This window comes from Medicago sativa, chromosome 3 (genome assembly GCF_051527215.1).
Source record: "Medicago sativa cultivar Bolivia chromosome 3, Bolivia_mono, whole genome shotgun sequence".
NCBI classification, from domain to species: domain Eukaryota; kingdom Viridiplantae; phylum Streptophyta; class Magnoliopsida; order Fabales; family Fabaceae; genus Medicago; species Medicago sativa.
In genome coordinates, this window is record NC_140751.1 from 77,790,280 (window position 1) to 77,812,459 (window position 22,180).

General features: G+C 33.5%; 2 protein-coding genes and 1 non-coding gene across 4 annotated transcripts; 2 read left to right on the plus strand and 1 right to left on the minus strand.

Annotated features, from left to right (window-relative positions):
- Positions 1-1,857: 1,857 nt before the first annotated feature.
- LOC146940463 (linoleate 13S-lipoxygenase 2-1, chloroplastic-like) lies at positions 1,858-5,800 on the plus strand. Its single transcript, XM_085754156.1, has 9 exons — positions 1,858-2,153; positions 2,338-2,606; positions 2,753-2,993; positions 3,073-3,399; positions 3,482-3,567; positions 3,676-3,786; positions 3,919-4,223; positions 4,306-4,572; positions 4,938-5,800. Exons 1-9 carry the CDS (start codon positions 1,922-1,924, stop codon positions 5,695-5,697), a joined length of 2,598 nt encoding a protein of 865 aa, XP_085610282.1. The 5' UTR covers positions 1,858-1,921; the 3' UTR covers positions 5,698-5,800.
- Positions 5,801-5,867: 67 nt separating this feature from the next.
- On the minus strand, positions 5,868-5,984 carry LOC146940464 (U5 spliceosomal RNA). Its single transcript, XR_015033898.1, has one exon. It is a non-coding gene; the product is annotated as a U5 spliceosomal RNA (small nuclear RNA).
- Positions 5,985-13,685: 7,701 nt separating this feature from the next.
- LOC146940465 (linoleate 13S-lipoxygenase 2-1, chloroplastic-like) lies at positions 13,686-22,041 on the plus strand. Of its 2 annotated transcripts, none has more exons than XM_085754151.1 (9): positions 13,686-14,122; positions 16,540-16,808; positions 18,531-18,771; positions 18,933-19,259; positions 19,369-19,454; positions 19,562-19,672; positions 19,757-20,058; positions 20,141-20,407; positions 21,159-22,041. In XM_085754151.1, exons 1-9 carry the CDS (start codon positions 13,750-13,752, stop codon positions 21,916-21,918), a joined length of 2,736 nt encoding a protein of 911 aa, XP_085610277.1. In that variant the 5' UTR covers positions 13,686-13,749; the 3' UTR covers positions 21,919-22,041. The 2 variants fall into 2 exon arrangements, with proteins under 2 accessions (XP_085610277.1, XP_085610278.1); XM_085754152.1 differs by having other exon boundaries at positions 16,543-16,808.
- The last annotated feature ends 139 nt before the right edge of the window (positions 22,042-22,180 follow it).

The following is a 22,180-nucleotide window of genomic DNA, read 5'->3' on the forward strand; positions in this document are numbered from 1 at the left end:
TTTCTTTATACATCTATATTGGGGGGAGAACAGCTATCACAATGTGTGCCATTTGGAAGAGTTATTTCATTGTTTTGACAATTTTGCCTATGACAAACCCTTCACACTAAGTTTAAAGTTTATCTTTTTGTATAGTTCCAATTTAAGTTTAAGTATATCTTTTTGTATAATTCCAATTTAAGTTGAAGTTTATCTTATATGCCTAAAAACGTTTACTTATAACATAAGTATAAAGATTAGTACTTATTAGTACGGAAAGAAAAATTAAAGAATGTGGAGGCTAGCTTCATTCATAAATATTTTCTGTTTTCGTCGAATTCAGAGATATCCATTGCGAAAAATATGACACATCAGTATTCTTGTGTTTTGCTATAAAAATTATCACACTAATTAAGGAGCAGCACTCTAATGATGGTTATATCAATTTCGAATTGGTAGTCCAAATTACTATGCATCTTTGTTATCATTGTGTTATATGATTGCCTGGTGCCGGAACACGATAGACTATATCCCTTCCGAAATCAAATATAAGCAAAAATAAGCAAAAATGATAATTGAAAAGTCGGTACGTGGTTAAAAATTTAATCCGGAGGGAGTAGTATAGTGCATTTATTTGGGTCGGAGACCTGTCTGGGGGGCTCTTCATCATAGTCTATGTTAGGCAAAGAGATATATCCTTATGGGGTTCTATTCAATTCAATTGTTTTGACGTTTTTGTCCATGGCAGCAATAAATTTTCAAAAGCAGGCATAATTAGGTGAAGGCTTATTGTCATATTTAATTGGAGATTTCTTATAAGAAAATTGTTCTTAGATACACGTTAAAGCTCCCTGACGTAGGGGATACTTTTTTTGATAGATTATGTGCTTGTTTAAGTTGAGTTTGCAATTTGCAAAGGATATATGCTTTTTCTAAACATAATCATGGAATCCGATTCAATGAACACAATTAATACCATTACGGACCAGCAGCAAAACCACTATTATTTGAATTGAGGAAACTCTATGATGTCTGTGTTTTTTATTTCAAGCCAGAATTAGCTTATAGGCTGTTTGGTTTGGTGGTCGAACAAGAAATCTCGCGTTCCAAAGGCCATTTGACGTGATTTTATGGAAGCTACAAATTACAGCATTAGGTTACCATTTGACGTGATTTTAAGGAAGCTACAAATTATAGCATTAGGCTAAATGCACGTTTACAACACATTTAACGCCAATACAAACAGAGGCCTAATGAAATGCTTTTCCATGTCAAACAAAAAGTTGAGTTTGCAAGAAGGTCAAACATGGCGTGACCAGAATTTTTTATGATTGGTTTTCATTTCGAGCCGAAATCAGTTCTAACTTTTTACAATTTTTTATATGCATGTTAAAACTATTTTTGGTAAAAAGATAGAATGCATCCAACGACCACTTGCACTAGACTGATAATTTCTTCTAGGTGTATTTTTTTTTACCAAACTTTCTTATAGGTTTAATCCTTCTTTGCAAACTTTTTTTTACCACAAAGGTTTTCGAAACAAAATTGTAAACCGTCATTAGCTAATTTACGTTTGTTTTGTATCAGTGATATTTTTGTTTTTGGCAAAAACGTTTCTGTTTTTTCTTAAAAATGGTGTACCATGTGGACCTTCTTTTCTCAATATAGATCATATGTATATACATAAAAATAGCCACGGCAAATCTCTTCATTAATTATGTGAGTGTAATATTGATATTTGTGATTAGAAGAAATTAAGTAACACCATGCAATGCACGTCGTTGACTAATTAATTCACATCTTTATCCCTAGCTAGTAGCTAATAGTACATTTTCTCCCCTATAAATACAACACATATATGAAAGATATACTCATATAATCATAATTAAGTGAAATTTAATTCTTTTAAACACTGATTAGAAATTAAACAACTACGTTTCATATGGATTGCTTATCTCAATGTTTCAAGGCTGTGGTGGGAAGTAGCAGTGACAGTGACAGCAATGACACCAACACAAAATCTCAGAATTTGATCAAAGTGAAAACTATTGTTACTTTGAAACATAGTGATAATGGACTTATAAGGAATCTTGTAGATGGAGGGATCCAACAGATTGAAGAGTTAGTTGGAAAAACACTTGTATTGGAGCTTGTGAGCAATGAGCTTGATCAAGGTAGCTTCTATTTTATATATAGAATAAATGTTTTAGATTAACATAAAAATTGATAGTCTACATGATGATCTATATAGTATAAACTTTTAATTCAATGTTGAGTTATATCAGTGTAATTTGATGTGTGTGTGTGTTCTGATTTGAGCACTATGTAACAATTTACACGATGTTTATATGAATGAAGAGACAAATTCAGAGAAGGAGACGGTAAAAGGCTCGGCACAATGCAAAGAGGAAAAAGAGGACGATGAGCAGTATGAAGCCGAATTTGAGTTATCCAAAGATTTTGGGAAGGTTGGTGCTATTCTAATTGAGAATGAGCAACACAAGGAGTTGTTTTTAAAGACTATAGTCCTTCATGGCTTCCCTGATGGCCCTCTTAACCTCACATGCAATTCCTGGATTCAACCCAAGCAAGATAGTCCTGCGAAGAGAGTTTTCTTCACCGACAAGGTAATTAGAATTATTATTTTTATAAAAATTAGATTTACATTAGGCCAGCCAAGCATTCATGTAATCTTATGAATCTTAGCCATTTAATATCTTTTTAGTGATAATCTCTTATATGGTTAACTAATTAACCTATGCATATGCAATAGTCATATTTGCCATCTCAAACACCAAGAGGGTTACAAAGACTGAGAGAAGAAGAGCTAATACAACTAAGAGGTAATGGAGAAGGAGAACGGAAAAGCTCAGACAGAATTTATGACTATGATGTCTACAATGATCTTGGAGATCCTGACACCAACGTTGAACTCAAAAGACCTGTTCTTGGTGGCACCAAACAATATCCATATCCAAGACGCTGTCGCACCGGTCGAAAGCATTCTGATGCAGGTTATCTATTTTTTTCTTGGTATAATTTTTGGAGTTCTTTGAAGATATATATGTTCATAACACAATTTTTTTTATGCAGACCCTTTATATGAAGAAAGGAGTAATTTAGACTTCTATGTTCCTCGTGATGAGTCATTTTCTGAAACAAAACAGACACAATTCAATACGTCTACCATAGCTTTAGGGATAACTGCTGTTATTCAATCCTTAGACACAATTCTCACAGATCCAAATCTTGGATTTGCTAGCTTTGAAGACATAGAAGAAATTTACAAAGAAGGATTTCATTTACCGCCTTTTAAATCCAATGACTTAACATTTCTCCAAAAAGTCATTCCAAAGTTGATTAAAGCTGCTAATGATAGCCAAAATCTTTTGCGCTTTGATGCTCCAGAACCATTTAAAAGTAAGTTTGTTTAATCACGTAAGTAAGTTGTTAAAGATTTTTCCTAGTTACTTATTGATATAAATGTGTTTTGCAATTGTAGGAGATAGATTCTTTTGGTTTTCAGATGTAGAGTTTGCCAGAGAAACTTTGGCTGGTGCCAATCCATATAGCATCCAATTGGTTAAGGTATGCATTGCAACAATTATAAATATGCAAAAATTATTTAACAATATTTATATATATGCAAAAATTCCTAAAGATTTTTTCTTCTTACTGTTTTTGTTCATTTTGTAGGAGTGGCCTTTGAAAAGTAAACTAGATCCCAAAGTCTATGGTCCACCAGAATCAGCAATCACTAGAGAAATCATTGAGCCACAGATAATCAATTATAATACACTTAAAGAGGTGCCAAAAGCACCAATAATGATTTTTTCTCGAGCGCGATGGGTTTCTAAGTTCTAGTTCATCTATAAAGAGGGTAAGTTTATTAAATTAACAATGTAAGCACTAATAATATTTAATTTGAATACTATACAGGCTATTAAAGAAAAGAAGTTGTTCATGCTAGACTATCATGATTTTTACTTACCATATGTAAGCAAAGTGAGAAAGATCGAGGGAACAACACTATATGGATCAAGAACACTATTCTTTCTTACTAGTGAAGGAATATTGAAGCCACTAGCTATTGAGCTCACTAGACCACCTATTGATGGCAAGGCACAATGGAAGCAAGTCTTCACACCTAGTTCTGACCATTCCTCCAATCTTTGGCTTTGGAGGCTTGCGAAAGCTCATGTTCTTGCTCATGATTCTGGTCATCATCAACTTATAAGCCATTGGTGAGTACCAATTCGGTTGTATAAGATGTTATGTCAAGTTTATCACTAGTACTAACATAGTAATATGTTATTGTGTTTGCAGGCTAAGAACTCATTGTGTTGTCGAACCTATTATAATTGCAACACACAGACAACTCAGTTCCATGCATCCAATTTATAGATTATTGCATCCGCATCTAAGATATACCATGGAGATCAATAAAGTTGCTCGTGAAGTTCTCATTAATGCAAGTGGCATCCTTGAAATAACATTTTTTCCTAAAAAATATACAATGGAATTAAGCTCTGTGGCATATGATAAGCTTTGGCAATTTGATATGCAGGCGCTTCCAAATGACCTTATTAACAGGTACTGTTTGTAGAGATGCCTAATATTTAGGTTCTGTTTTGATAAATAGTTCAATTAAGCGCTTATCATATAAGTGCTTATGTATATGTTATTTCTATAACTAAAGATGACATAATGTCATACTATTTTCATATAACGCTGAAGTTGTTTTCATAAGTTATCATAGAGAACTAGTAGAAATAAGCTGAAAACATCTTATGCATGTGTAATAAGTTGTTTCCATAAATTCTCTTAAGCAGTCTTGCAATGGTTTTATGTCATTAAAGAAACTCAAATAAACCAATCTAAACAGGCCCTAAGTTTGTTTTCTATTTATAAAAACCACATTAAGTACTACGTTCATGTAAATTGTTATTTTTTTCAAGAGGAATGGCTGTGAAAGATCGTAGTGCACAACATGGCCTAAAACTAGCAATTGAAGACTATCCTTTTGCCAACGATGGTCTTCTAATATGGGATGCAATCAAACAGTGGGTGACAGATTATGTAAATCATTACTATCCAAGCTCGAGCATTGTAGAGTCGGATCAAGAGCTCCAAGCATGGTGGACAGAAATTCGAACAGTGGGACATGCGGACAAATCTGAAGAACCATGGTGGCCAAATCTCAAAACACAAAAAGATCTTATTGATGTCATCACTACTATAACTTGGATAGCCTCTGCTCATCATGCAGCTGTGAACTTCACACAATATGCTTATATAGGCTTTTTTCCTAACAGACCAACAATTGCCAGAAACAAAATGCCAACAGAAGACCCTACTAAGGAAGAATGGGAAAAATTTATTAACAAACCAGAACAAACACTTTTGGAGTGCTTTCCATCACAAATTCAAGCAACCTTGTTTACGGTTATAATGAACATATTATCAGAACATTCAGCAGATGAAGAGTACATTGGACAAAAAAAGGAGCCATCTTGGGGTGAGAATCCAACTGTAAAAGCAGCTTTTGAAAGGTTTCATAGAAGATTGAAAGAGATTGAAGGTATTATAGACTCAAGGAATGAAAACAAGAACTTGAAGAATAGAAATGGAGCTGGGATAATGCCTTATGAGTCATTAAAGCCATTTTCAGGACCTGGAGTCACTGGAAAAGGAGTCCCATACAGCATATCTATTTAAAGTTTGGTATATATGAATAATCAAATGTGATGTTTATCTTTGGTTCTTAATAGCACAGGAGTTCTTTTACATTTATCAAGAATAAAGATGCAAATTATATACATTTATCTTGTACCTATTGTCTATTCTGATCTATGTTTTAGTAAGTTATGTTTAGTAATTATGCAAAGAGCCCTCATTGTAGAGAGCTCTTTCAAAAATTACCGTATGCCGCTATAAATGACGCGCACACGGCATTCTTTAGTAAAAGGCGAAAGAATAGTTTGCTGTGTGCTCGTCACACGACTCCATGATTATACTTCAAAGACAGTCATCTCTTTTTATAACGTTAACAACTTATTTTCATATGTAAACTGGCCAATGTGGGCTTTATATACAAGAACATAGACACACACTACAATACCAAACCCTTTTGTTTCTCGAAGATTGCTTTTTTGACAAAGAATACTTCCAATTGACACATGGAAATGACCTTAATACCCCTGCGGTAGTTAACAACCGCTGGGAAACACGCCGGTTGTTAACTACCGCTGAGTGCCAGCGGTTGTTAACTACCGCTGTGTTTGTGATATAATCACGCCAGTGCCCATATTCCAGACAGTCCCTCCATCATCACTATCACCATATTCCACAGTCTCTCAAAATTTCACTCTCTCTCTCAAAAAACTCTACCAAATCATCCAAAATTTCTTCCACTAAATCACAAGTAAGTTATCACTTATGCTATTGTCATACATTTTAGTTAGTATATGTGTTTATATGTTTATAATTTTAGTTGTTGTTTAATTATTAAATTTTGAATATTTGTTTTTAATATAGTTATGGTTGTAGATCTGAAATGCTATTAACATATATTATGAATATCTGTTATAATGAACTTATATTGCTTAAATGTATAATTTTTTTTCGAATTTTAATTTTTTTTCGAATTTTATAAATTTTTTAGGGTTTGAATATTTGTTGTTAATATAGTTATGTTGTAGATCTGAAATGCTATTGACATATATTATGAATACCTGTTATAATGAAGTTATATTGATTGAATTTATAATTTATTTTCGAATTTTATAAATTTTTTAGGGTTTGTTTAGGATTTTTAGGGTTTGTGTCAAATTTTCACTACAAGTGTTTGAATGAGTTTTTCATTGATTATTTTTAATTTCTATGTGTGTAGATTTGAAACAATGGCCGGGTGGATCGACGTTCATGCAACATTCAACGGCGGAGAACCTCAGAGGTTGAAGGTTCGGTGCCTTGATGTAACGTTAAGAGATCTCAAGGATCAACTGAATGAATTCAACCAAGGAGTCAACCCAAGAGACACAAGGAGGGTGCAAAATGTTCGGTATAAACGTCCAAAGCTCGACGAGGGGAGCGTATCATTCACTTGGGTGGAGTTAAAGAACGACGAAAACGTGACGAGTATGTTTTGGGAGCACACCAAGTTCCAGTGGTTCGATATGCGGGTGACGTTGCTGAGATCAACTGAAGATATCATCAACAGCTTGATTCCGCCAGAAGATCGTCATTAGTTAGGGTAAGGTGCATTTCAACTACAACATTTGTCTTACCTATGAAATAGGGTGATTCAAACTTGCCAAACGGCAAGGACTCAAGCATTTCGCTGGGCATTAATGTTTTTCCTTTGAAAAGATTTAATTTTTGTTAGGCTTGCTTATATGATGGTATTAAGTGTCAAGGAATGGACCTCATTTCGTTGGCACTTGAATACCATCATCTAAATCAAGCCTGACAAAAAATTATTCTTTTCAAAGGAAAGCATGAATGCCCAGCAAAATGCTTAAGTCCTGTTGTTTGGCAAGTTTGAATTTACCCCATTTCAAAGGTAAGACAATTGTTGTAGTTGGAATGCACATTCCAACTACAACAATTGTCTTCCTTTGGATGGGGTCATTCAAACTAGTTAAATGGCAGGACACCGGCATTCGTACGGGAGTGTTTTTGTTCCATTCTAAGTGTTAATTTCTTGTTGGCTTCGTTTAAATGATGGTATCGAAGTGTCAAGGTCTAGACCTCATTCCGTTGGCACTTAGATACTATCATTTTAAACCAAGACCAACAAGAATTTAACATTTGGAATGGAACAAAAGCACTTCTGGACGAATGCTGGAGTCCTGTTGTTTAGCTAGTTTGAATTGACCCCATTCAAAGGTAAGATAATTGTTGTAGTTGGAAGGTACATTTCCGAATGTAATGTAATGATAGTTGACGTACATGTCTTTTACGTAATGTAATTATATGTAAATAAAATTGTCTAAGAATTAATGTTGTGTACTTATCGAATTTATTTATTCAATACGCCATTTTTATTTGCATTAATGTTGTGTACTTATTATAATTTACTTATTCGATATGCAATATTTATTCGAATTCACGTTAGATTTTATTCGAATTTTAATTATTTGAATTCACGTTAGATTTTATTCGAATTTTATTCGGATTTTATATAAATAAATGAAAATAAAAACTAAAATAAAGGAACACAAGTAATATATATAAAATCACATTTTATTAATATAATAATACATTTACAATGGGGTAAAACTAAATCTGCTTCGTCGTACCAATAACATTAAAAATAACATCTTCGTCGTACATTTATTCCTTAATAGGTGAAGTCATCTTCGTCGTACATTTATTGAGTGAGGATGAACCTGAGAAATACCAGACTCAATTTATTGACTGAGGATGAGCCTGAGAAATAACAGACTCACTTTAGTATTGACTGAGGATGAGCCTGAGAAATACCAGACTCACTTTAGTGAGTACATTAAGAAAGGAATCGAGGCAGATGGCCTTGAGGAGCTTTACAAGAAGGTTCATGCTGCAATTCGTGTTGTTCCTCACTTGAATATATAACCAATGAACAAGTTCTGGTTGAGTTTATTTGAGTACTGGACTATGACAAACAAACATTTTTTAGAAGAAAGAGTAAAGAAGTAAAGAGGAAATGAGAGTAAGGAGGAGAGAATGTGAGGAAATGTGAGAATGTGAGGGCTTTTATAGGGGGAAAATGTAGAAAAAATAGGTTGAATGAATGATGGAAAAAGAGGTTGAATGATGGAAAAAGAGGTTGAATTTAGAAAAAATAGGTTGAATGTTGAAAGAAAATAGGTTGAATGTGGAAAAAATGTGTTGAATGAATGAAGGAAAAGAGGTTGAATGGTGAAAAGGACGGTGCATCCTAGAACGCACGTAGCGGCTGTTAACTGCCGGCGCATTAACCAGCGGCTGTTAACTGCCGCTGGGGGTAAAATGGTCATTTCCATGTGTCAATTGGAAGTATTCTATGTCAGAAAAGCAACCTTCTTGTTTCTCCACAAAAGGGTTAGTGGAAAATGACATCTACATTCTGCAAGACAAAAATTTAACTTGATACATTTAACATTTACCCTCCTTTTCATCTTCTCACCGGTCACCCGCTATAAATTACTTCCATGCACTTTGTTTATGTCACAAAAGGGAATAACCAAACTGCAACATTTCTGCTTCTGAAAGTTTTTGTGATGATTGATTTTTCTTTTGCATGTCAATATATATTAATATTTATAATCTAGTGAAAGGGGACTGTTTTAAACTCATTCAGAAAACAACTTAAATTAACACCAAAATAATCAAACATGAGACTTTGAAAAGGAACACCCTCCAAGGTTCTAAGACAATGCCATCAAACCAACCCAAATGGGTTATACTAGGAGTATTTATAATTAAGAAAATGCTACTTGTCACGAGAAGATGAATTATATTGTACAACAACACACCTAAGTGAAATATTTTGATATTTAGAAGCACTAATGTTTTTCTTAAACTCTTTTAAGTGTATGTTTGATTTGAGTAAAAAAAAAAAAAAGTGTATGTTTAATAATGTGTGACATAAATTGACTTAGAATGAATTGATTTTGTAAAATTGATTGTAGCTAAAAGTGAGTTAAATGTAAAACGATTTATGTTCAGATACATCATCGTAAAGGTGAGTTGAGCAATAAATTTCAGTGTAATCCTTGTGAACTTAGGTTAATTGACAAGGACAATACATTATAATATACAAAGATTGCAGTTCGACCCTGAACACCGCTTATTCACCTTTAACAGGTGAATTTTTAACTATAAAGCTACTTGACAGAAAAAAAAAGTTAAATTTCAATGTAAAAGCACATATGAGATTAAAAGCTACGAATCATGACTTAAAGTTATAATATATTCTAGAGGCAAAATAAATTCTAATCAGTATTACCAACCAATGATTTCATGAATACATTGAAGCTCAAGAAACTTTGAAAGCTTTCTATGATACGTTGCTTTACAAATTTTGTGATTAATGGCTTGAATGAATTTTAGAGTGGAATGATTCTATATTTATACGAGACCTAACTCTTGATCTAACGGAAAGTGTTGGCATGACCTAACTGACTTTGATTGAGTCCTAAATGTTAGAACAACAACTAATAACACAAGACTAATGAAACGATAAATCATGAGATAATAAACACGACTGGTTGTTTATGCAGTTTGACCAATTGTATCTATCTATGCGAATATACAACAACTATAGTACCCTATATAATTTGACCGAATTAGGGTTTATAGTATTACAAGGCATATATATAGTACTACGGTCAAAAGTACAATACCCTTGAACCGTTGCGCGGAAGCTATCGCCCCGACAACAAACAATAATTAGTACTAACACATGTTTGGCCCAAACGCAAGGGCAAAGGAGGAGGGAGCTTCACAACACTTCTAAAGCCCAACTCCCCCGCCCTTTGCTCTCTTTTGTGTCTATATACGAGCCATACTCAACAATATCCACCTTAGCGAATATCTAACCCCTATAAATATGTTGAAATTTGGGGTCTAACTCATCCTTAGGAAACCAATGTGCCTCCTCTTTATAAATTCTGATCAAGCTTCCTATCTAACTGATGTGGGACTAAATCCACTCCCTAAAATACAAGCCAACATAAGGCAACTAAAGGCAGATCGCAATTAAGGTGGGATTACCAACACACCCCCTCACGCTTGGGGCGGGATTACCAACACACCCCCTCACGCATAGACCCAATGGGCATGAAGCGTGGCAATGCGGAATCCCAATGGTGGGATTACCAACACACCCCCTCACGCTTGGGGCGGGATTACCAACACACCCCCTCACGCATAGACCCAATGGGCATGAAGCGTGGCAATGCGGAATCCCAATGGTAGATCTTGGATAGGCTATGATACCATGTTGAAATTTGGGGTCTAACTCATCCTTACAAAACCGGCTTGTAAGGTGAGGAATGTCTCCTCTTTATAAACTTTGATCAAGCTTCCTATCTAATTGATGTGGGACTAAATCCACCCTCTCAAAGACAAGCCAACATAAGGCAACTAGGGCAGATCGCAATTAATGTGGGATTACCAACACACCCCCTTACACTCGGGGTGGGATTTCCAACAAAATATTTTCTACATGACGTTAAATATCCACCTTAACATTAAGTAACATGTAACAAGTCCAAGCAGTGCTTGAATTTGTTCCTGGTGACTAGCTTGGTCAACATATCAACTATGGTCTCTGAAGTATGAACATATGTCTAGATGCAAGTAACTCTGTGATCCTATGAAACCTCACATCAATATACTTGGTCCTGACATAATACAACTTACTATTTTTCAAATAAATGATACTCAAACTATCACAATGCAATCAAAATCCACCTTGCTTAACTACCAATTCTCTCACCAATCCTGCCAGCCATAGTGCTTCTTTGGGAGCCTAAATTGTTGTCAAGTCCTCTGCTTAAGTTGCCAACATGACCAATATGGATTAAACGATGATTTCTAGCATGTTGGTCCTCTTGATAGAGTAAAGACCTATTCTATTATAGAGAATTTTATATCCTTTATTATAAAAGCTAGACTTGATGAGCTAGCATGTTTTCCCTAATCCCTTGCATTTTTCCCTCCTAAACATGTAATTATTGCTAATCTAATCTCCCAACCACACACTTAATCACAACTGTTGATTCAAACTCTATTTTCAAACTCCTCACTTTCTCTCTCATACAGAAACGTCATAATGACAATTGATAACAGTGCTAATCATACTCATTTTCCCTCCTTAATACGCAATTAATGCTAATCAACTCAGTCAACCACTCCCTTCATCTCAGCCGTAAATCTCATAACCTTTCATGTATTAATGTTAATCAACTCAATCAACCACCCCCTACATCTCAGCCGTAGATCTCATAACCTTCCATGTATATTAACGGTACAACCTTCATCTATGCAATTAACATTAATGCAATTTATCTCTGCAATGAAGAGGATTTATTGCTTCAAGAAGTGAATGGTCATTGCTATTTAAGAGGTTCTATATATTGATGTCTTTTTCTTCTACCTTAGTGGCAGATTTTCATATCAACAAAAAATACAGTAGCCAAACTGTCAATCAAAAATGTTAGATCTTAAGTTTGCCAAAAATCTTACTGATTTCGCTCTTTACTCATGCAGAGGTAAGTGCGTTTTTTATATGTGTTTGTGTTATAATTTGTTGACAATAATTATTCACAATTTTATTTAAATCATTATTCTGTAGATGTTGCATTGTGGGAATATCACGTTGAAGAACCGACATATATGATGTTGAAACTAAAATGGCGCACCTGTCATGTCCAGTACCACCCAGACGAGGTATGCTCTACAACACATAATATGTTAATTGATATCGTTAAACAATAACGTATTCTAAGTGATAGGTTACTATTTTTTAAGGGGCGCTCCATTTTTTGAGCAAGTTAGTTTTGCAACTGAGAAATTATAGGTTTAGTTTGTTTTTAGAAAAACAGATGTAGTTCCAACATTCAAAATCGTCAAACTAATAGTAATTATAGGTTGATATTGTTAAATTAAAATTTCCAGAGGAATTATAGGTTTAGTTTGTTATTAGACAAACAAATGTTGGTGATCACTCAAATCGTGAAACTAATAGAAGTTATTTTTTTTTTGAAGAAAAACTAATAGAAGTTATTATAGGTTGATATCGTTAAATTAAAATTTTCAGATGAATTATAGGTTGAGTTCGTTTTTAAAAAAACAGATGTTGTAAAACAAAGAAAATCGTGAAAATAATATAAATTATAGGTTGATGTTGCTAATATATATGTTTAAATTGTTGCGAATTATTCGTTTAACTTCTACTCGGTAGGACCCGTGCGGTAGCACGGGTAAGAGTCTAGTTCAACATAACAGAGTACATGAGAATTTAAACGGTTAATAAAAATATTTAATTTTATTCGAGGTTATCTAAATATAAATTAATTTATATTCAATTCGCTCCAAATTAGCCATATGAAAATTTAAACAACCAAAAAATTTACTAAGACAAATAATAGGCCAAAGTTATATATCTTAAATTTCATTTTTTTTAATGAATATCTTAAATTTCATTGTTAGATGTAAAGTGTATTTTTGTACCAAAAAAAAAAAAAAAACTAAAGTGGTAACTCTCGGCCTAACCTATTTCATTCGGTAACGTTGTGTGAACGTGCTTTAAATGTTCGCCAAACTGTCCAAAAGACAACACACTTTTTTTTGGAAGGATGCTTAAAAGACAAAATATTTTTTTTTTTTGAGGGAAGACAAAAGTTAATTATTCTGAATGTGGTCTTTTACATTTTTTAAATATTTTATTTATAAAGTAGCAAATGTGGCCCATATGCAAGTCTAGCCTGAAAAGGAAAGAAACAAACGTGTTTAGGACAAACCATTCAGTATGAAACTGACTTGCTAAGAAGATTAGAAGAGATAACGTGAGCAAAAAGTGTCCACCATTGCTACCCAAAAATAATATCCGTACAGATAGATTTTATCGATGTTATAGATATATAGATAACCTACAAAATGAAGAATTGTGGCTACTAGCTAGCCAGCATTATCTTCACGTGTTTATAAGTTAGGCAAATTAAATGGTCCATGATAGCTGTAATATAGATAGTAAATCAAATTAATATATTGTGTGAGCAATACCAACCAACCAACCATATGATATTATATCTTGGTGGAAATATGACATATTTGTTGAAGAAGCCATATGTACATCAATCATTCATCACTAATAGTGCAATATTTTCTCCTTCCTATAATTGGAGGAAAAATATTTCTCACAACAATAGTACTAATTGGTTCTTGAAATCTTCTCTAGGTAAAAAGGTTTGCATAAGAAGGGGTGGTTCTAGTTGTATAAGAGTAGTGATGGCAAAAGGAAGTAGCAGCAGTGACAACAAATCTCATCATAATGTAAAAGCTTTAGTGAGTGTGAAGGAAAGTGATGGTGGCCTCATCAAGAATATTGTTACTGGTATTGTTGGTAACAAACACTTAATTTTGGAGTTAGTCAGTGCTGAGCTTGATCCAAGTAAGTTTATGAGATTAATTTTAATTAATTGTGTCTGTATAAAAAATTATACCATTGACAAATCATAATTATTCATGCTTGTTACTTTAAAAATAGTCATTCCATTTGATGATCTCATGATTGATTGACAATGTGAAAAAACATTTAAATTGAAAGTGTATGCCGTATACACCCTCCGGTCACAAATATAAGCAAAAATCCATGTTTTAAATTCATTCAATAAATGATGTATCTAGTCTTTATTGTAGACAACATACATCATTTATTGAATGAATCTATAATATTGATTTTTGCTTATATTTGTGACCGGATGGTGTATAATTTAAGAGTTCAGATGGGCATATAATGCGAGCCCTCCATCTTTCCATGTCACAACTTAACTATCAGTTGCAAAAGTGCTCAAAAAACATCATTAACAAAAGTGGAGTGTCATAAACCAAACAATTGAACTCAAATAGTTAATGAGTTTTATCAATGACGAATCGTTTGTGAGAATCCAAATTCGATGGTAGAATTTTGATTAACCTATTCTTACCTCACAACCAAACTTTAAATTACTATGACCCTTTTCCGTTAGGAAACGAAGAGTTAACGCAAAAAAAAATGTGGAGTGTCATAACAAAGTAGTATATTTTTATGAGATGATTTTTTAACACCCTAAAAAATTTTACACCAATTTAACACGTTTTATTCTCTTTGTCTCTCTTCACCACCTTCCGATCATATTTCTCTCCCCCTCTCTCTTTGTCTATCTCTCTGATCTCAATATCTCTTAAGGTGTATAATAACATTGGGTGTGCAAGGAATGTTTTTCTTATTTTTATGTGTAAAATTAATTTACAAATGATGATGCATATCTTTTAAATCCATAAATTAAACGCCAAGTATATTTATCTATTGATTTATCTATATGATGATAAAAAATGGCAGCCATAAAGTATCCATCTATTATAGAATTTTTTTATAGAATATATTATTACAAATATAAAGTCGTCAAAATGGATTATTTTTCTTTGGCTAAAGTGCAACTTTGGCCCCCTATCTTTCAAAAAGTTGCGATTTTGGCCCCTTAACTTTGAAAACTACAATTTTGGCCCCCCATGTTTAGGGAAATATGCTCTTTTAACCCCCTAACATAAGGGAAATATGTCTTTTGACCCCTTATCTTTTCAAAATGTTGCGATTATGACCCCTTATCTTTTCAAAATGGCCCCTTTTTTTGGACACGTGTCGCATTCTCAGCAGTTTTCAAAGTTAGGGGGCCAAAATTGTAGTTTTCAAAGTTAGGGGGCCAAAATCGCAACTTTTTGAAAGATAAGGGGCCAAAGTTGCACTTTAGCCTTTTTCTTTTTATAAAAGACAAAACAACAACGGTCAACATCAAAAAAAAAAAAACAACAACGGTCAACAAGACTTCCGTCAACAAAAAAAAAAAGGCTCACAAAAGTGGTATAAAAGTGTTATTCAAAATAAATGTGATTGTTTTACACATAAATAAATAAATAAAATATTGAAATAAAGAAAATGATAATTTAACCAAATGATCTTAGTTAGACCATTTCCAATGGAGGATCCTGACACGTACTCCATCGGGAAGATAAAATTTAGGGGTCTTATAGGACCCATGGTCTTACTTAAGAGTTAAGACCCCATTCTTAAGTGAGATCAACACTTTTTTAATATTAAAAAATTGACATATAATGATTTAAAATTATTGATAGTTGATTAATATGTGTCCCATTTAAGAAATTTGTGTGAGACGCTGAGTTGGAGGGATTGAGTGCTTATTAGGTACTATTATTAAAAAATTATAAATGAGTGATGTGTACAAAAAATAGATGTCTTCGTTGTGAATGTTTTTAAGTATTGATATATCCACCATTGTCATGAATCATTTGTCAACATTTAAGGCTTAGAGCTAAATTTCTTTAGTTTGGTAAAGTAACTACCAAAATGTGAACCCATTTGGTTGGTCTCTTGAAACCTTGGAGAATACTTCTCTCAATCCGTTTCTTCCCGCTACTAATTTTGATCGACTAGTTTGATTTAAAAAAAAATCATTTTAAGAGTTTTTTTTAAGGAAAATGCTACTTCTCAAGAAAAATAGCTTCAAGAATTTTTCAAGAAATAGTTGGCAAATTTTAATTGGATGATTTATTTGTTCACTTCCTATTTTTAAGCCACACCTCCTTGAATTGTGGCAAATAGTGCATTGTGATTGGCTATTCTTTATTCTTGAAGAATTCTTGATGTTATTTTTCTAGAGATATAGCATTGCTCTTTTTTTAAATGCAACAAATATTATGAGACATTGGTAATATATAGTATATACACACCACAATTAATTTATATGCATTCGTGTATCAAAATTGACTTTGATTCTCTTTTTATTTCCCCGCAACCTTATTTGCATGAAGAAGCAAACTCGAAGGGAGAGACAATAAAAGGAACCGCACACGAAACAGAGAAAAAAGAGAAAGAGGTGCAGTATGAAGCAACATTTGAGTTACCAGCAAATTTTGGAAATGTGGGTGCTGTTTTGGTTGAGAATGAACATGACAAAGAGATATTTCTAAAGAATATAGTCCTTGATGGTTTCCCTGATGGCCCTGTCCACCTTAATTGTCAATCATGGATTCAGCCTAAGCATGATACTCCTACAAAGAGAGTTTTCTTCATTAACAAGGTAACGATGTTAATACATTAGGTCTTATTCACTAACACACTCATGCATATGGGTCGCAATAAATTTTGTTGGGACCCACCTAATTGGATAGGATTTATATGAATTTCAACTAAAAGAAAAATGGGAATAGAAATTGGATTTGGTGGTTGCTGTCACATGCCATCCAAACATCGGTGATTGTTGATCTCGCACAAATGGTTTAAAACTGTAAATTTAATTTTTATTGTATAATTTAAAAAATAGAGTTTGAATTATGACAGTCTGATCTTAATCCAACAACTACTGGTGTGTGACTGCGTCAAATTGTTAACTCCGGCAGATCTAGATTCGTGTTGGAATGTGTGATTGTAGCATTAATATTATGCTTGTTATTTTATTAGTTGAGAAGTTGAACCCATGAATTTCTTATTAGTAAACTCTTAAGCAAGCAAGTCAGGGATTCGAATACCGACTCTTGTGTACGGAGAAAATTCGGTTGAGATGAGAGGACCCATCTTGTATGTTCAATAGGTTTGCGACAAAGATTTTTTACCGCTAAACAAGGTGGAAGTTTCATACCTATATCGTGGTAATCCAAAAAAACTATCAAGCCATTGTTGATAGACTAGTTGATTTTTCAATATAAGCAGAAAATTATTTAACCCAACATTTGAAACACACAAGAAAAACTTTCAATTTAATTTCTCCACATCTCCTCCCATTCCCTAGTCCCAACTATATCCTTGTTGAGTCGTGACTCACGAGGAGAGTCTTACGGTCCTGGGATCATCACATCGACCTTTGAGTTTGCTCAAAACTTTAAGGCATTTGACATATGGCTCATCTCACTTGTGAGATTGTTATCACACTTGATATATGGACAATACGTAGTACCTGTTTGGCATAGCGTTTTCCCATCTCAAACCGGAGTTTAGAGGCTGAAACGCAGTTTCAACATTTTCTTAGGTGTTTGGATAACTGCAAACGGGATTCTACCAAACGTGGATCTAGCCCCCAACTGGCGTTTCTTAAAAGCTGGAAAATGAATCTTTTGCGGCAACTAAAAGCTGGTTTGGAATTTAATCTATGATGACAAATTGGAAATTCCCTAATTACCCATGACTCAGTTTTCTATTACCAGGTTCCTCCGTTTCAATAGCACAAGCCACAACGATCCTTAAACCATCTCATAAATTTGGAAATTTGTAATATTGTTTCATGGGTAATATATAACTCTTATAAATTAATATTATATTAAAATGAATTGACTTAATAATGCAACATAAATTTGAACCAGTATTCATTTTTTAATTTATTTACTAAAATACAATTTTCATTTTGTTTTAAAAGTTTTATTAATCTACAAATAATTGACTTAATAATGCAAAATAAATTTGAACCATTATATAAAATAAAAATTAAGTTTATTAAAGAAAAATGAAGTCTAATTTTAAATAGATATTAATACCCCTTTTGGTAATTTTGCGTTCAAAATCAATTTTGATTCAAACTATCCAAACAACATCTACTCATAAGAATCACTTTTAGTAAAGTGTATCCAAACATAATCAATTCACATTCAACTCACTTTTAACCAAAATCAATTCTCTCAAACTCAATTCTATCAAAATCAATTCTCCCCACCGCCATACCAAACACACACGTATATAGTTGCATATCTCATTTTTTGTTTACATGACCTGATTTAATTTGTATGTTATTTTTCATGCATGGAATTAATAGATGTATTTGCCATCACAAACACCAAGTGGATTAAGAAAGCTGAGAGAAGATGAGCTAATAGAACTAAGAGGGAATGGAGAAGGAGAGCGTAAGAAATCCGACAGAATCTATGATTATGATGTCTATAATGATCTTGGAGATCCTGACATAACCGCTGACCTCAAAAGACCTGTTCTTGGGGGCACCAAACAATATCCATATCCTAGACGGTGTCGCACCGGTCGAAAGCATTCTGATACAGGTTATCTATTCTCAATGCTTACATATCTTTTTCTCAAAAATGCTCATAATATTACTTATTCTTCAAGCAATAACTTTGATTGCATATATTTTTCTTAATTGGTATAATTGTGGAGATATTTCAAGATATATATGTTTATAGCACAATATTTTTTTATGCAGACCCACTATATGAAGAAAGGAGTACTTTAGACTTCTATGTTCCTCGTGACGAGGCATTTGCTGAAACAAAGCAGACACAATTCAATACTTCTGCCGTATCTTTAGGCTTGACTACAATTATTCAATCATTAGACGCAATAGTCACTGATATAAATCTTGGGTTTGAAAACTTTGAAGACATAGAAGCAATTTACAAAGAAGGATTTCAGTTACCAAGTCTTGAATCCAATGACTCGAATTTTCTCCAAAAACTCATTCCAAAATTTTTTAAGGATGCTAACGATAGCCAAAATATTGTGCGCTTTGATACCCCGGAACCATACAAGAGTAAGTTCAAACATATAAATGAGATTTATTTGATATGAACTTAACTGTCATGAAATGGAAATTCTTTTCTGGTTTCTCATCAATGTGAATATGTGCCTCGGAATTGTAGGGGATAGATTCTTTTGGTTTTCAGATGTGGAATTTGCCAGAGAGACTTTGGCTGGTGCCAACCCATATAGCATCCAATTGGTTAAGGCATGGACATTACTACAAATTAATATTCATTTCACTCCTTTCACAATAACTTATATATATGTTCAATAATTTTCCTAGTTTTTTTTTTTTTTTTTTTCATTTGATAGGAGTGGCCTTTGAAAAGTAAATTGGATGCCCAAATCTATGGTCCACCAGAATCAGCAATTACTAGAGAGATCATTGAGTCACAAATCACAATTTATAGCACAGTTGAAGAGGTAGAAAGAGCAACATTGTTTTTTTTTTACTAAATTAATAATAATGTATAATGCTGTTTTTTTTTGTTAAATTCAATACCACAGGCTATTAAAGAGAAGAAGTTGTTCATGCTAGACTATCATGATTTTTACTTACCATATGTTAGCAAACTGAGAGAGATTGAGGGAACAACACTATATGGATCAAGAACACTATTTTATCTTACTAGTGAAGGAATATTGAAGCCACTAGCTATTGAGCTCACTAGACCACCTATTGATGGCAAGGCACAATGGAAGCAAGTGTTCACACCTAATTCTGATTCCACCAATATCTGGCTTTGGAGGCTTGCCAAAGCTCATGTTCTTGTTCATGATTCTGGTCATCATGAGCTAATAAGCCATTGGTGAGTACCAATTAGGTTGTATAAGATGTTATGTCAAGCCTATAACTAGAACTAACTTATTATATGTTAATTGTGTTTGCAGGCTAAGAACTCATTGTGTTGTGGAACCTATTATAATTGCAACACACAGACAACTCAGTTCCATGCATCCAATTTTTAGATTATTGCATCCACATCTGAGATATACCATGGAGATCAATAAAGTTGCGCGTGAAGTTCTCATTAATGCAAGTGGGCTCCTTGAAATATCATTCTTTTCGAATAAGTATACAATGGAGTTAAGCTCTGTGGCATATGATAATCTTTGGCAATTTGATTTGCAGGCACTTCCAAATGATCTTATCAATAGGTAATGTTTATATAGATGCTGAATATTATGCTATGAAGCACTAAATCAGACACCAGATAGGACACTAATACTGACATGTTGACAATCACAATAATTTGAGAAATTGAAAGTAATTGAATGTAAACATGTCTTGGTTTCGGACACAGACATGTGTCCACTGGCGGAACCAGGGGGTGGCAAGGGGGAGCCTTGGCCACCCCATCTTAAAAAAAATAAATTTTTTTATACCCTAGAATTTGCATAATTAATTTGGCAGAATTGTAAATGATACTTTAATAAACCCATTTTTCTTGTCTAATACACTTAACTTTGTCTCCTTTGCCAATTTCAATCATTCTTGTTCATTACATATTGTTAAATTGAGAAACAAGATGGAACCTGAGTTTCTAGCCGATAACATTCAGTTTATATTGAAAGGGAAATTAGTCCATGTATTAGTTTCGAGTCAATTATTGATGATTTCAAGTCACTCGAAAAGCGTAAACTGTCTCTTTAAGTATTTAATGATCGACTTTATATATTATGTAGTTTAAATTTTAAATGATCAATTTTTGGTTTATTACAACTTAAATGTGTTATATGCAATATGATTTATATATTTTAGTTTATTTTGATGGCGGCCACCCCAAATTTTTTTGTCTGGCTCCGCCACTGCATGTGTCGGTGCTACATAGATATTATGTCTGTTTGCGTTTCCTTCTTTATGAAAACCACGTTGAATATTAACTTATGTTATTGTTATTTTTCTAAGAGGAATGGCTGTGGAAGATCCAAATGCACAACATGGAGTGAAGCTAATAATTGAAGACTATCCTTTTGCCAATGATGGTCTTCTAATATGGGATGCAATTAAACAATGGATCACAGAATATGTCAATCATTACTATCCAAGCTCAGACATTATAGAATCTGATCAAGAGCTCCAAGCATGGTGGACAGAAATTCGAACAGTGGGACATGCGGACAAATCTGAAGAACCATGGTGGCCAAATCTCAAAACACAAAATGATCTTATTAACATCATTACCACTATAGCTTGGACAGCATCTGCTCATCATTCAGCTGTTAACTTTACACAATATGCTTATATAGGCTTTTTCCCTAATAGACCAACAATTGCTAGAAAGAAAATGCCAACAGAAGACCCTACTAAGGAAGAATGGGAAAAATTTATGAACCAACCAGAGCAAACACTTTTGGAATGTTTTCCATCACAAATTCAAGCAACATTATTTATGATTGTTATGAGCATATTATCAGAACATTCACCAGATGAAGAGTACATTGGACAAAAAATAGAGCCATCTTGGGGTGAGAATTCAACTATAAAGGCAGCTTTTGAAAAGTTACAAAGGAGATTGAATGAAATTGAAGGTATTATAGACTCAAGGAATGAAGATAGGAATTTGAAGAATAGAAATGGAGCTGGTATTGTGCCTTATGAGTCTTTAAAGCCATTTTCAGGGCCTGGAGTCACTGGAAAAGGAGTCCCATACAGCATATCCATTTAAACCTAGTTTGGTACATACAAGAGTTCTTCATATCTTATCCTACATTTTCTATGTGCTAGATTTGTATTGGACTAAAATAAATTCATATCACTGATTTACTCTGTTCAATTGATAAAGAATAAAGGTGCAAGTTATATACATTTATCATTTGGTAATTAAACACAGCTAGAATCTACCCAAAAAAAAAACTGCTAGAAACATTGCCAGTGTTGTTGTGCCACAGAAGATGGTTTGTGGCATGCATGATTTTTTAACATTTTGA

Bases quoted from the DNA above. Each gene is read 5' to 3' on its own strand.
- LOC146940465 (XM_085754151.1), top strand. From the start codon at position 13,750: ATGATATTATATCTTGGTGGAAATATGACATATTTGTTGAAGAAGCCA. The intron at 18,772-18,932 runs GTTATCTATTCT...TTTTTTATGCAG, and splicing joins TCGAAAGCATTCTGATACAG to ACCCACTATATGAAGAAAGG. The intron at 19,455-19,561 runs GCATGGACATTA...TTCATTTGATAG, and splicing joins ATAGCATCCAATTGGTTAAG to GAGTGGCCTTTGAAAAGTAA.
- LOC146940463 (XM_085754156.1), top strand. From the start codon at position 1,922: ATGGATTGCTTATCTCAATGTTTCAAGGCTGTGGTGGGAAGTAGCAGT. The intron at 2,154-2,337 runs GTAGCTTCTATT...ATATGAATGAAG, and splicing joins GAGCAATGAGCTTGATCAAG to AGACAAATTCAGAGAAGGAG. The intron at 4,573-4,937 runs GTACTGTTTGTA...ATTTTTTTCAAG, and splicing joins CCAAATGACCTTATTAACAG to AGGAATGGCTGTGAAAGATC.